At 36.0% G+C, this 15,435-nt stretch overlaps 1 protein-coding gene across 1 annotated transcript in view; it reads right to left on the bottom strand.

Moving 5' to 3' along the window:
* CDK19 (cyclin dependent kinase 19) overlaps positions 1-15,435 on the bottom strand; it is a 118,372-nt gene that overhangs the window by 59,943 nt on the left and 42,994 nt on the right. The window contains exons 3-4 of the mRNA XM_018917479.3: positions 12,056-12,166; positions 2,306-2,446 (exon numbers count right to left, since the gene is read on the bottom strand). Coding sequence (XP_018773024.3) covers positions 2,306-2,446; positions 12,056-12,166 — 252 coding nt within the window. The remainder of the gene's footprint in view (positions 1-2,305; positions 2,447-12,055; positions 12,167-15,435) is intronic.

Genomic DNA, 15,435 nt, shown 5'->3' with positions numbered 1-15,435 from the left:
CAATGAAATAAACATAACATGACTTTTATGGATGTCACCATTTTTGGTCTACATCCAAATACAGGTTAAAAATAGTAAGAACAGAGTTATATTAAACCAAGAAAGTACAAGGTGTTTTGATGCAAAACTTGGTTTACGTAAAATAGAAAAATACTTTTTCCAGCAGCTGTAAATTCAAACAGCTAAGAGAAAACCACCAGAAAAACTGTTCCACATCTTAAGAAGACACTAAGGAGCTGGTATTTATGTATTATGCAAGAAACTGATGCCAGTGAAATTGTGCCTGAGTAGCAAAAAGTCACAAGCATGAGCACACAAATAAAAATTACAGATAAATAAAAAAATCTTGGTTAATCCAGGATTTTAATTGGTTGCTAGTTATATTAACCTCTAATTTCAAGTGCAGACACAAGGACACATCCAGAATAACATTTTTCTTCTTACCATGGTCAAGATATAACTATTTGACATACCTGAATTCTTCAGAAATCCAGAAATATTTTAAAAGGCAAAGGATTCTGATTATACTTTTAAATCATTAGTGTATCTAAGCAATTTCTGAAATGGTTTCCTTTGTCTTACTGAGGCATCCCAGAATCCATCAGTTTACATTTATTTGCAGACCAAGAACACACTAAGACTTCACAAATTACTATTCCTCTTCCTTCTCAATTATGCCAACATCATTCAAACACTATCATTTTAGAACCAAAAAATACAGTCTTTTTCACAACAGCAACCATAAACTCTCAACATTCCAGAAGAAAAGACAAAGATTAGACAACAGCTTTGCTGCAAGTCATCAGCAACAGGTAAGAACTGCAAAGCAGCAGCACTAGTCACACAAACACGTGGTGCTGGAGGCTGAAAATAACAACACCAGCAAGAAAATTCTCAAGGCTATTTGTTGTTATTATCTTAGATACCATCTTGTATTTCCTATCAAAATATTGAGTTCATGTATGGCATTTAAGTGTATATGTAATTACAGTTCCATGAAGAGGTGTGTCTCCCTTAGAGCTGGGTATAGACTTTCCAGGTGTTATTTCTCAAGCTGGAGCTAATCACAGCTGAGCACTCTGCCAAAGTAGCACCTGACTCTTTAGGAAAGTAGTAATTGTAACGTGAAAATCAGAGTTGTAGATGCTTCCTGTTTTTTGGTCATGGCTACTATTCCAAAGGCAAATCACACCCCCTGCCCCTCCCCAAATATACTAACATCTGGAATTTAACAGAAAAACCAATGATAAACAACCAAGGGACAGAGTAAAAGAAAAAGATCCATAATGAAAACTGAAACCTGCTCTGGCCACTGTTGTTAGGTATTACAAAAAAATTAAATAAAATTCAGTTCAGAAAGTGTTTGCGACTTCTATTCCAGGCCTGCCTTACTTTATAATTATTATTCTTAAAAAAATTTGGTCTACAACCAAAAATTAATCAAAATCCCTACTTATTACCAAAAACTCAAGAATAATTCGTGACTGTAAGTTTTTGGACAGGCAGCCCTATTTTAACTTGCTGGGGCAACTATGAAAAACCAAAAATAACCAAAATAAAAGTAGTGACTTTCTACACAGATTACCATACCTAAGAGCATTGTTTGGCATATTAACCATCACCCTGCTTCATGCCAAACATTCTAGTTAGAATGCAAGAGGAAGCACACCCGTATTAGTATTCTTTTCATAAACCACAGTAGCACTCCACGTAATTATGAGGAGCGATGGAAAACTTTAAGGGGAAAAGGGGAACTAAGACAAGGCAACTGGCTGCCCTTGTAATCTGTAATCAACTTCAAGAGCTACTTCAGGTCATGAGAAATTTCAAGATGATAACTCTTTTATAGTTCTCTTCCCACGGTCAGAAAAAATACCACATGGAAAAGAAATACTCCATGAAAAAACTACTCTTTCACTAGCTTTTATGCTAAGTTGCACGTAAGCCAAACAATGTAAAAGGGTATCAATCACTCTCCTATTTAGATGCCTTTTCAAAGTCATGTGAAAGGTTGTAAGAATGTTCACCCGACATGTATCAGCTGTCTCACGTACTGTTTTTGGGTATTGATATCTGCAATCCCTTTACCGGATCTGGCATCATTGTCCGAGCTCAGATGACTCAGATAAAAACAATGTGAAAGCATAGCTTGTTTTCATGTTTAAAGTCAGAACTGGGATCCAGCAACAATAACAGGAAGAGCTGTAGGGATCGATACGCAAGATTACGAACAGGGGCCTTTCTTGTCCCAGCCAGCAACACACACGTGAAACACTTCTGGGCAGGTAGCACATGGCACACTTACCAGATCCCTGTGAAGCACCCAGTTTGCATGGAGGTAATGGATTCCATCGAGGATCTGGTAGAGAAGGGATTTAACCATAGATCTTGGCAGCTGCATGGGCTTTTTATTTGCTTTTGAGGCACGGTGAAACTTGATAATATGCTAGAAATAAAACAAGTAGAAACATGAAGAAAGTTAGGTATTAGATAGGTGAGAAGGTTGGGTGTTTTGGGATCTTTTAACTACTAACACTAAATAATGGAATGAAATACAAAGTTTGTTGAACTTTGGAATTAAAGTAATAGTGATGCATTCACAATTGTCTTATATTGTTTTTATTCTCTGAGTAGCTTCAAAGAACAGCCGTGAAGTTTTTGTGAATATCTATATACTGGCTACTTACCTCCAGTAAAGGGTCTTAGATATTCTCCTTCCTCCCTATATGGCATCCTCTTACCCTTGGCAGCTAGACCAGAACCTTTCAAACCAGGAGTATCTACCAGTAGGAGGGCCACGCTCTATGCTTTTATAGAGACTTTACCTCTTCCTCTTCAAAAACACCCAGGCTAGCATACTTGCAACTACTATTCCTCCCCAAATCAGGATCCCAGTAGACAGATTAAATAAATATTTTTATAAATATTTGAAGGGGGGGGGAAGGTATAACTCCAAAAACCCCACACCACAGCATTTGGGTGAGATCATGTTCAAGCATGTAAAAATGGTTGTCTTCTGCTCCCAATTTATGGCTGCATACTTCACTGATGATGACAAACTGGTGGCTCTTGGATTACATAAGTCAGTCTGCCCACTAGAGGACAAACACCACTTGAAAACAGAGAATGCAGTAAAGGACCTCAGTATTAGTTGAAGGAATAAAAAAAAAACATTGAAAGACTGCTGAGAGATCATTAAATAGTCATAAACTAATTAATTCTAAGATGAATGTGGAGATGATGGGTTAGGTCTTGTTTTGCTACACAGTACAAGAAATAAACTAGAGTCAGGCCATTCTACCTTTTCAATCCTCAGAAAGGTGGGGCTATGCAGGGCACAAATCTAATCTTAATATATGGTCATTCAGCAAATGACTAAATATGTTCATTCAGATGGGGAAAAAAATCTCCTTTTGGAAGGCAATTCAATGAAGCACCTCAAATAACAAAATAGTTTTCAATTATGTGTCTTTTGAAAAGTGGAAATGATAAAGGCAGTTTGTATTTTTACTGAAAACAATAGAAAATGCTAGAGTAGAATTATTAATTACCCAATTTTTTAAATAGGATTTGTCTAGCTGAAGATCTTCTCCCTTCCCAGGCTAAAGAGGTAGCCAGAGGCTGTGTTTTAATTAGACCACTGCTCCTTCCTCCACCATCCCCACTCCCCACCCAGTTTGTCACTACTGCTCCCAATGACAGTGGTAATGAGTTAATGTTTACTCATGGTAAATGCTACCTCTGGCTGTCACCAGTACTGTAGCCACTGTCAAACTGTACTTAGCAAAAGTGTAAACAATACTGTTTAAAGAGAAGCAAGAAAGGCAGAAAACACCAAATGAATCAAACCAGCCTGCTTACTCCCTATCAACAACGATCCCACAGAGCCTTCCACTAGTAAATGTACAGTATTTCTGGCTTTGTACTAAAAAACAGTAGAAATTTACAGGATTGTCAGTTTTTAATATACTCATGAGGATCAATAAATAAGACAAGCTCTTAGTACCTGATCCTTAGTTGTGCAATCACTCTGGAAACTGTACTGAAATGCTTTAAGGGATTATTTCCTTAGAAATTTTTTTCTTGTGATGTTACAAGAAGATTTGGTCTCATAACTTCAACTAGGAGTCCCTAGTACTACACAATGCTCACCAGATAGCAACCTTCATGTGTAATTACAATATGATTTATAAAGCAGTAATGATACCATAAACTCACAAATTAGTATATTTATTAATACAGGAAATAAAAATGAAAAATACAGAGGAACTAACAAGCAAAGGTCATACACAGAGGCCCATAAATCCAGTCCTGCCCTTTTTCAAGTTGCATGTAATCACTAGAAGGGATTTCTAACCCATCTAAAAACCATCTACTACCCACACAAAACATTAGTCCTTAGGCACAGAGAAAATGAAGGAGTCTCATGAGACAGAACAGGACACAATTAACTACAGATGTGTTGCAGAGGAACAACACACGTGGCTCTGCCTCTGGCTGCTCTGGTACCTCTGGAAGTGGGGAGTGAGACAGCACCAGGCTGATGCCATTGGATTTCTGTCCCTGCCCCTCCCCTGTGGCTCCCAGTTAGAAAGGCTAAGGAAACAAGCTCCTTTCTTGAGAGGGTTATTGAATTGCAGAAGCAAATAAAAATGGATAGTTTTGCTCGAAGCAAGCAATATCACCACTAGGTAAAATCCAATTTCCTGCAAAAGCAAATAAAACCCACTGTTGCCAGCTTACTCTATGGAAGTTTATATCCAAGAGATTGCAACTATCACAGTTTTGAAAACTGAACAAAAGCTAAAAATACACTGCAGGACTAAGTAGTATAGGGAACTGAAAAGCTAGATTTGCCCCATGACATTGGAATGAATCCGCAGTGTTTGTAACCAAGCCCTACACTGAAAAACTCTCTTAAAAAAAAATAGTCCATCCAATTTCTTATAAGCAACTAGCCATGTGAAGAAAGAACAATGCACCTAACAAACACTAAACAGCAATTTTAATGGCACTGTCCATCTAAGAAATAGAAGAGCAAACAGATGCTGCTTCAAGTACAGCACATGACAGCCAGAACCTTAGACCTAATAAAGGCATGGAATAATTTACAGGAAATACAGCCTGCATTTCCCATTTCCCATAAAACTGACTTAACCATTAGGCTTCAAAACTACACTTCTCTCATACAATAAATCTTTTTGCTGAACAGCACAAAATTAAGACTGCTCTGTGAGTTGAGTATAAATCTGAACCATGACAGGTATGAAGCATGTTCTGCCTCTCTCTCTAGGAAGCATGAGGTGCACTTGGACACTGCACTTCGTAACCTTTAGGTATAACTCAAGTACTTTGCTGAATCTTACCCCTAATGAATAGCCATTAAGAACAAAACATGAGGACTTCCATGATCCAGGCAAGTCAGAGGCACGTTTTTAACAAGACAATAAGCAGAGGGTCAAAAAGCTTCAGTATTCCCCATGTCTTTTTTCACTGCAACTCCTTAACTCACATATCCTGCTATCCACATATCATCTGGCCAAAAAAGCTGGAAAATACCCAGACTCATTCAGCAAAATTAATGAGGAAAGTTATTGTCAGTCCACAATATACCAGTTGCATGCTACAGAACAGAAACCCATCCACAATGTTATACAGACATAAATTCATTTTAATTAGTTCACTAGAACACTGCAAGCTCTCTTCTGATATATTTAACATCTTTCAAAACAAAAGAAGAACATATGTCATAAGAGGTAAACGTAACTCCAAGCAAGATTGAAATCTATTCAGCAAAAGTAACCATTTTCCCTTTCTGTGCATCTGTATTTCTGACACCTAAATTTTAAAAACATGCTGCCACTGACTGGATCCCAAAAATGGTGTGAGCCAATTAGGTATTCACTATTAAATATAATGTGAAAATTTTTCTATTGCTTGTACATATTTTGGTTTTAATTTGAACAAGACAGCAACTTTGTAGAAGTGATTTTAAATCTTTACTCTAAATTAAATTTATACTTCACTGACCAACATTAAAGTACACATTCAACAAAAGCCTAGGAAAGCAAGGAAGGTATAATTTGCTGCTTGCAATATCTGGGACTATTGGTTTTACTTACTAACTGCTTATACTCAATTTTAAGCTTTAAAAAATTTAATAAAATTGCAAGGAAAACTGGATGAACTACATTATTTCAGTAAGATGACTGTAGCTCTTGCAAAGACAAGACCACATAAATGATAAAAAAATGAAGAAGAGAAACAGAACTAGACATTTGGAAATAAAATTAAACAATATTCAATCTAGGAGTTTGACTGCCTTCTTCTATGTTATCTAGTACACTGAAATGGCTTTGAAAGCTGGCTGGTGAAGAACTATGGGCATTTATGAAATTCTCCACCACAAACAAAGCAAACATCATGCATAACAACAAAGAGCAAATTCAAATCCCTAGGATTTACCCAGCAGTTAAGTGAGCATCCAATAACATCCTAATTTTAGTCTGCTTCCAAGCCTGTCTGTGTTTGTGTCATCCCATTCCCAATTCCAAGAACTGCTGTTCAGTGTGACAGAGGTTAAAACAAGCAAACAAACAAGTTAGACCTAGAAACTTTTCACAAAAGTAGGAAGCCAGCTAACAGGGGGATTTTATGCATGTCTGACTAAAAGAAGTTACGGTGAGCTCCCACCTCAAGATACATGAGATAATTCACAGACACAAGCCTCTAGAAAACCTGATTGCTTGAGTTCTACTGCTTAAGGCAAAGCTTGCTGAAAATTACACGCATCTCCTTCAAACTGAAATGCAATCATGCCAATGCAGATGCCTCTCCCTGACTGCTTGCATCTCCCACGCTTCAGCAACAACCCTGCATTCTATCCAGTCCCTAATCCAGCCTTTGAGAACAAAACAGAATTATGTCCATGTGCCAATAAAAAGTAAAGTTATATTTTTAATATTGATGGAAGGGAAGCTTGGATACATGTAAAATCTATACTAAGGCCAAGAGGATTTATTTTATACGGCTTCCAGTCTCATTTTTAACACTAAACCACCTCAAATTACTACATTTACTTTAAATGTAAAGCATTCAAAAAGGGCATGAAAGAACAAATCAAAATCTTAAGGCTGTATAAAAACTAACCCTGCACTGTTTCCATGATTTTCAAAAAGAGAAAGCAAAGACCCGATGAACCCAAGTAATTTGTTTGCTTTTCCAAAAATAAATCATAGCCTGATGTGCCTACACTTGTGACTCATTTCAGACATCAGAGTTTTAGAAACTAAGAAAATTTTTCAATGTATTTATCACAAGTAAAATAAAACAAAATCAAAACAGAAATGGACAGAAGTACCTCCAGAGCAACCGCTTTAGTTTCCAATTTTGGAAACATTACAGCAATTAACATAAACTGTCCTTCAAAACAGAAGGGGCAAAAAGCATGCTTGTTCCCTCTAAATGCTGCCAGTGCATGGCCATCATCAGTATCTTCTTTAAAATGTCATTAACCAAACTGCTTAATGAAACCCCATCCATTTCACTTGGAAGGAATCAATCAATCACAAAGACCTATGCCAGCCCATTTCCTTGTGTCCTGACAAACCCTCTACTCTTTCTTCCAGCCTATACTGGTACACACCTATACAAGAGAGAAGACTGTATGAAAAACCACCTGGCAGAATCACTTGAATTACACCAGAAGTGTAGACATGACTTAGAAAATCAAAAGATTAAAAATCACATGATCCACTGAGAAAAGTATTTTTATGTATATAAAGATATTTATCATCAACTAGCATCTGAATTATATTTATGATTAAGAGCTACACTGAAGCCTGTTGAAGAAAGAATTATAACTGATTATACCATATTTAAGGAATATGTTAAAACTCAGCTGGTAGACATGATTCATGTGATTAAGTCAATGTACAGGTTTATTGTATACATCGGTATGCAACACTCTCCCAATTTCATTTATCATAAAAGATTATTCAAAATGTTCTTAGCTGAAATTAAGTATATTTATTTGCAGACTGAGAGCATCAAGTAGTGCTATGAAATTCACATGAAGGAAGAATAATTTCTCCTTTCCATTATTTGTTGATTATTTTTAGGTACTCATGACTGTGCTAATAATCTCTACCCTACATTTTTTAAAAGCAGAACATATACATAACAAGCAATTTGTATAAAACAAAGCCAGTCTGCCCATACATTTTTATTATTATCAACAATAATTCCCAACATTAATTTTACTCCACGTTTCTCAGTAGTATTGGTTACCAAGAATGTAGTTGTTAGAGATCACTGGAATATAAGAGAGAAACATTCAACCAAACTTAAAAAATTCACAGATCATGGTTTAATTTGTCTGGGATACTGAATGTATCATCACATTCAATATTACCAAATCATAGTTAATTATTTATGTACTTACTTATTAAGAACTAGCAGTGGTTTTCATTGCTATAAAACACATTTAACACATTTTTACTGTGATAAAAATGACACCCTTTTTCAGAATGAGATCAAACCCATCCAAAAGCTTCTTATTTAAGTTACAACATATATTTCCAGAAAAGGGAATCTTAAATATTTGACTTTATACATACATACTAAATGAGTCTGGGAATTAACTCTGCTCCATAGCTAGGAAAAGGTATATAGATAACCTGTCAATACAAAAAGGTTTTTTTAAAATTATAATTAAAATGTTGGTTAGAATCAAAAATCCTGCTTAAAGCACAGAGACTATGAAATTGAAGTCATCAAATGTGTGTTTATCTGTGGTACTAAAAACATGTGCTTTAGCAAATATTTTCAATATTAGAAATCTGCTTTTAAAGGGAACAAAAGAAAAGCTCTAAATACTGTAACCTCTACAGTGGCTAAAAGTAACTGATTGACAAAAAACCTTCACCTCCAGGACATTTGTATCAAACTTTTCCTGAAGTCCATTTTAGTAATCATCATGCATTTAGAGCATTTGATATAAATTTGAATAATGTCTTTAAATGCAGTAGCTTTATGCAGGAAGTTCTGGAGAGCAGTATACTGTCTAAAAGTATAAGACTAGGGTGATAAAGAATATCCATGAAAGTTCAATTAAAAAAAGTTACTCTTTCGCTGATAAGACAGCAGGAACTCTGGCATTTAAAACAAATTTTTGACCTTTAAAAATAAAAAGTTAACATCCTACAGCCTGAGAACTTTACCAGCTCTCTTTGGCAGAGACAGACAGCCAAGAAAAATCATAACATTGTGTATTACACTAAGAATTCTGGTAATCAAAGGAAACTAGTTATAAATCAATTTGTCAAAAGAATACCTATATTCTTGGATATTCTCCATAGTAATCTCACGGTTTTGCACTGTTTTGTATAATGTAACTTGAGAGATAAGAAAAGAAAGTATCTTTGATAGGCTTAGTTATTCAAACTGATGACTATCTTTATAGTTAAGAGCAGCATAATCAGTGTTCTCCAATACTTGCCTAAAGCAGTTCAAAGTAGCAAGGCTTCTACATTCCTTGGTAATGGTATCAGAAAAAGTTACAGACCATTATTAAGTATGCACTATCTAAACATAAAATTTCAGATCTGAGCAGTTTCATTCTTGGGAATTTAATGAGAGGTAAAAAAATGTTCTTGCTCACCATGGAAGAACTTTTTAATAAGTTTAATTAGCACCAACCCATTAGAACGGGGCATTTTTTTTCGGTACTAGGAAATTAACAGAATAGCATGGCATCTCATATAGTTTATTCATCTCTTGCCAAATGTTTCCAGTACAGAAGCTGAAAAATATAATGATTTTAATTAATCTAATGATTGACTGTGATGAGCATTTATTCTCACTGAAGCCAATAGGTGTTACTAAAAGCAGAAAAGCTTTTAACAGAAAGACAGTTTCCATTTCTTATTGATTTCTGTAAGTAACTCTAAGCTACTTACATTTGAAAACATTAGTCTCTAGAAATCTACACGTCTCTAGTGACAGCACAACTTCCATTCCAAAACTTAAATCTTTATAAACTGATATATCCGTAATAAATAGACTTATTTTGTCTTCATATAGTGCTGACGAAGCACAAGGTGCTAAGCAATTAAAAAAAAAAGGTGCTAAACCCCTACTAAAATTTCTACCCCAAGGGCACAAGCTGTAAAGCACAGGAAATGCAAAACACAACACAACACAGACAGAATGACAAGTGGTTGGTATTACTGAAATGCGTTACAAAATAAGTGGATTTTCAGGAGCTTTTTGAAGGAGGATAGTGAAGGATCTTTACGTACGTTAATTGGGAGGCTGTTCCATGTGTAGGAGGCAGCGTGGAAAAAGACACAAAGTTGGGAGTGAGCAAAACAGACAAAAGGGGAATTAAGAGCGATGCTTGGGAAGTGCTGACAGTAAAGGAAATGAGGACCAAGGTTAAGCCAGAACCAAGAGTGCCTTGAACATGGCAGACTTTATGCAAGGGAGGAAAAAATTCCTGGCAAAGGCTTAAGAAGCGAGGAAACATGGGCAATTATACAGGAAAGGAGAAATGACTTGTGTAGCATGTCCCATAGAAAAAAATAAAAACAAAAGAGTTAGGAAGTGGAGACCAGTTTATGTCAAGTACCTCATTGTAACAAACATTTCAGTCTTCAATACCAGAAAATAATTTACTTCACTAAGATTATATCCAATACCCAGCCATATGGGAGGGGTGGCAAGAACATCAAACTGCAGTGATTCTTCTTCTAAAGCTGTTAAATCATGTGAAAAATAACCATGTAGTGTAAAAACCACACGCCCAAAGTAAAATCAAATGGAAAAGTTTAGGAAAAAAGGTGTTTAAAACACATTGCAATAAATGCAGCAGTAAAATGTGTTTGTTATGACCATTCCATAAAATGAGTAAACTCATTTAAAGCACAAATAAAGTCTGTCATACAGATTTAGCTGATGCACTTCTCTTCATCATCACTACCACCCGTTATGTGAAATACAAAAACCCTCAATGTCCACTGAACTTTGATGAACAAAACTTGCAAGATACAAACCTGCTAGCCCATAAGAGAAATAAATTAAATATCTTTCAAGCTTTTGAAGGGGAACAAATTACCATGATATTAGTGTTCTGCGACAGAAGTGTCTTTTTGAACAGTCTAAGTAAATTAAAATCTTGGGTCATTTACAAGCTCAATAGCAAAGTATGAAGAAATTGAGCAACTCATCACTAACATTTGTAAAAGCAACATCTGTATTACTGAAGCCTTCAAAAGTAATACTTGAATTCATATTACCACTTCCTCTCCTTGCCATTTTCAAGTATTTTCAAAGGAATCATAAACACATCAGTTACACTTCGTGTTTGATATCTTTCAGGTTTAAACGGAAATCCAGGTTCAAGTAACTCACATCTTATCAACAGATGTGGAGGTTGAATATTCTCCAGTTCAAGTCACTATGTCACTGATGTCCACGTCTACAACAGACTAAACCAAATCCTGTCATATTTTGCTAGAAACTTAAAAACAGACATTTAAGTCTCTACTTCTCTTCCATGTAATGAGTGTCCATCAGTAGGCCCAATTAGCTTACTTGTTATTTTATTTCCATTCATGCTGTCACAAATTGTCTGTTTAAAATATAGATGATTGAATGTTAGTTGCTTGCAGTCACTCTCAGCAAGAGGACTCATCAAAGCAGTCACTGTCCTTTTTTTCTGGTGTGTGTATGTGCACACTGTCAGGAAAAAAAGTATTAAATACATTTCCAAACAGTTTTGGAAGATCTCAATTTAGGAATGCTTTCTTTAAGACCAATTAAAGCTTGCAGAAGAATCCTTTTCACTTCAAAACCCAATCTGACTCAAAAAAAAAAAAATCTATGTAGTCTTTGGCAGGCTTTAAAGTGTAAAAGTTACAGGATTATCAGTTAGACCCTTAATGACGGAGTAAGAAATTAATGCATCTCTGCCTATATAAAGGTACATCACACACATCAGTTTGAACAAATTGTTATTGCACAATCTCAAATACTCAGGGAAATCTGAACTTACCCACAAATCATGCTCAGCATAATCAAACAGCAGCCAAACCTTTCTGTCACTGTGAGAAAGGAAAACCTTCTGCAATGCAATCACATTTGGGTGCTTCAACTCTCGTAAAAGCTGCAAAGAAACAGAGAAGCTCTTGTTACTTCTGTGCTTGTTAAGAAAAGCAAACACAGCAACAAAACCACCAAACAGGTCAAAGAGCAAACAAGAAATCCTAAAACAGGCCCTAGACAGACACCACTGGCTCAGCACATTATCTTCCAAACATCAAAATCAGGATATACACAGCCTCTGTGGCAAGGGCTGCTGTTCTAAAAGCATAGCTGCCCATCCCACCTATTCATCCTGCTTGCCATCAGTATCTTTCTTAAAAAAAGTTATTACACACAAGTATAACTGTTTTCTTGTGAAAGGTGAACATCAGAATTTGAGGATGCCAGAATGAAGCTTGGTCCAGTTCTTTGTCTGGACAACACAGTTCTTGATCACCACATCATTATTTTATTATCGATAATTTTCTTTTGCTTTGGATCCCTACCTCACTTGCCCTAAAGTTCATAGTCTGTTTTTCTCAGAAAACAGGGTGCTTTCAAAGTTTACCAAAATGGGTTTCCTATTGGTTGTTTCAACTATTATTCTGTAATCCAGAAATAATCCTATATTTATTTATTGCATGCCAGAAAGAAAACTAGGTCTCATCATTAATTAGTCAGCATATTAGAGCAGGCACTGCTGCTGAAGTCATCCTTCTGCCAGATTAAACCAGGTTTAGGAGGAGTTGTGAAGCAGTACTCCCAAAAACAGAAATTCCATGGAATCACTTCCCCCCCCGCCACTGTAGTCACCAGAATGATTGATCATTTCTGTTTTATCTGGAAATTGCTTACATCTGCAGCACAAGTATATACACTGCCAAGAATCAATTTATAATGGCAAAATTGTAAATGGAGTACGTTCCAAGACACATTTGGGAGAAATAAGTCTTCCAGTTTTTCACCCTACATAAAAAGACTCAGGATGTTTATTTTAGGGGAAATAAAATACTGACTTTTAATTACATTATCTTTTGACTACACAGATCTGTCAAGACAAGAAATCTAAAGAATATCATAGCTGCTTAAACGTATTCCACTTTTCCAGCAAATGAAATTTAGATGCTTTTTTTTACCATGCAGGAAGTGTTTTCTTATTTTTCTTTCTTTCCCCAACCCTGAGCCTCCTTTTCTGCATGGCAAACAAGCCCAGTTCCCTCAGCAGCTCCTTGTGAGACTTGTTCTTTGCTACATTCTGGCTGTCAAGGCTGCATGCCACAGCTGCCAATGCTTCAGCAGCACAGGAGAGTCCAAGGAAATGTTGGTTCTAGGAGTCCAACACACCACATCAAGAATGAGAGCTCTATTCTAACTATGCTGGACTTGCAGTGGTGCTCCACTACAACTACAGGAGGTCAAAAATGATAACATAAGGTACAAGGGATGAGTGTGAGTCAAAAACACAAACTGTTGGTCAGATTTATGTTAAAAACCATCTCATCATGAAACATGCTACTGCAGGAGAGAGGGTGACCACAGGGACTGAAGAGATGTAACTCTTAGGTACATAAAGAGTGGAGATAAGGGAAGTCATTCTAAAAGCACTGGAAAGATGTGATCAGAAAGGAATATTGGGCAGAACCAAATCCACAGCTGTGGAAATTAAAAGACAGCAAGTTTGAGACAAGTGTTTCAAAGCAAGTATTGATCTTAGGCTAAGACAAAAAGAAACTAGGAACTTCAGAAATTGTATTTTCATTACAATACACAGGTGGAAGCAAACAATGTGAAAATTAGGGTGACATAGTGAAGCTACTTGCATCATGATTGAATCTACCACCTACCCTAACAGCTTCTATGTTTGACTAGAATTTTGTCAATATTTACCTACTACACATGCCACATACACCTAACAGGTAAGTGATGCACCTTTATGTGATATGATTGTTATATCCATGCATCACCATAAACACCTTTGACAAATGTGCATTTCAGCCCTACCTAGAGCCACATGAACAGCTTCAGGGATGTGGTAAATCATCATCTACAGTTTTCCTGCAGCAGATTGCTTTATAAACTTTAAACAAACAGAACAGATAAATGAAACATAATACCAATATTACTTTCTTAGGTCTTCTGCAGAAGTAAATCAGTTTAAAGACATGGTTGATTCAAGTTTGAACTTAGAAGGAAGAAATTACTATATTGTCCTAGTAACTGAAAGATTCCAGTGTACTTGACAACATCTGTTACAGAGAGCAACCAGAACATAAAAAGGGTCTGCGACTACTATAATTTATTAGTAAATGAGGACAGAATCATATTTGAATAGTACTTTAACCTAATGCTCCTCTAAAACTTAAGTTCCACCATCAACTTTTGGTAAAATGCTAATAAAACCTGTGTCTCACGATACATTCCCTTCTTGTAGCAGCACACACGGCAGTTTAGACAGAAAGACACTGAGAAGGATTTCATAGTGAATTATCAACATCTGTGCAACTTTGACTGTCCTGTACAATGGCTTTCATCTAAACAGATTATGATGATTATTATTAAAAGTATTAACAAGAGAATTGTACAAGCATATTTCTTTATCACCATTCTTAGCTGATGCCACAGCTTTAAGTTTAAAATTATGCTTTTGGATAGCCCAAATAGCATGGAACAGCTTCTAGGATTCCCAAATACCTGCTATATGCAGAACTGCTAGTAATTTCTTAACTGCCTGATGAATAATAAGTTCTCCATGATGCACACTGTGAGAATTTCCCTTACAAGTAAATGTCTCATAGCAGGGGAAGGGGAAGGTGAAAGTCTCTGATAACTGAAAAAAAAGTTAAATTGGCAACAGTATTGGTATAGAAGCTTGAAGCCTTGGAAATGTAAAATGTCAGTAGTTATGCTGAGGTAGACTTTGCATAGAAAATCCAAGTAAAGAGTAAAGGCTGTCTAGCCAGAGAAGGAGCACAAGAGAATATACAAGATTAAGCAAGTAAAAGTGGAATATCATATAACAAAGAAAAAAAATCTGTAATTTTTACCTCAGTTTTCAGTAATAGTTACGATACTAACCATGGAATGAACGAACACACAGAAATAAGAAATGCCTCACACTTAAGAAAGTAAAAACTAGCACAAGTCATTTACAAGCAAAACTCAAAGGTGGTATCAGATGATTAACAAATAGATCACATACATCCAAAAAAGGGACACAAAGGAGACATTTGGAGACTTGTGAATCCAAAGCATGCAAAAAACCAATTTTGAAACAATGAACATAAAGAAAAATGTGTGGATAACAAACTATCCTGACTTTCTTCTCTGATTATGATTTTCTATTCAAGCAGA

Source organism: Serinus canaria, chromosome 3 (genome assembly GCF_022539315.1).
Source record: "Serinus canaria isolate serCan28SL12 chromosome 3, serCan2020, whole genome shotgun sequence".
Taxonomy (NCBI): Eukaryota; Metazoa; Chordata; class Aves; order Passeriformes; family Fringillidae; genus Serinus; species Serinus canaria.
The sequence above is the reverse complement of the archived record's forward strand: the minus strand, read 5'-3'. Positions and strand labels throughout refer to the sequence as shown.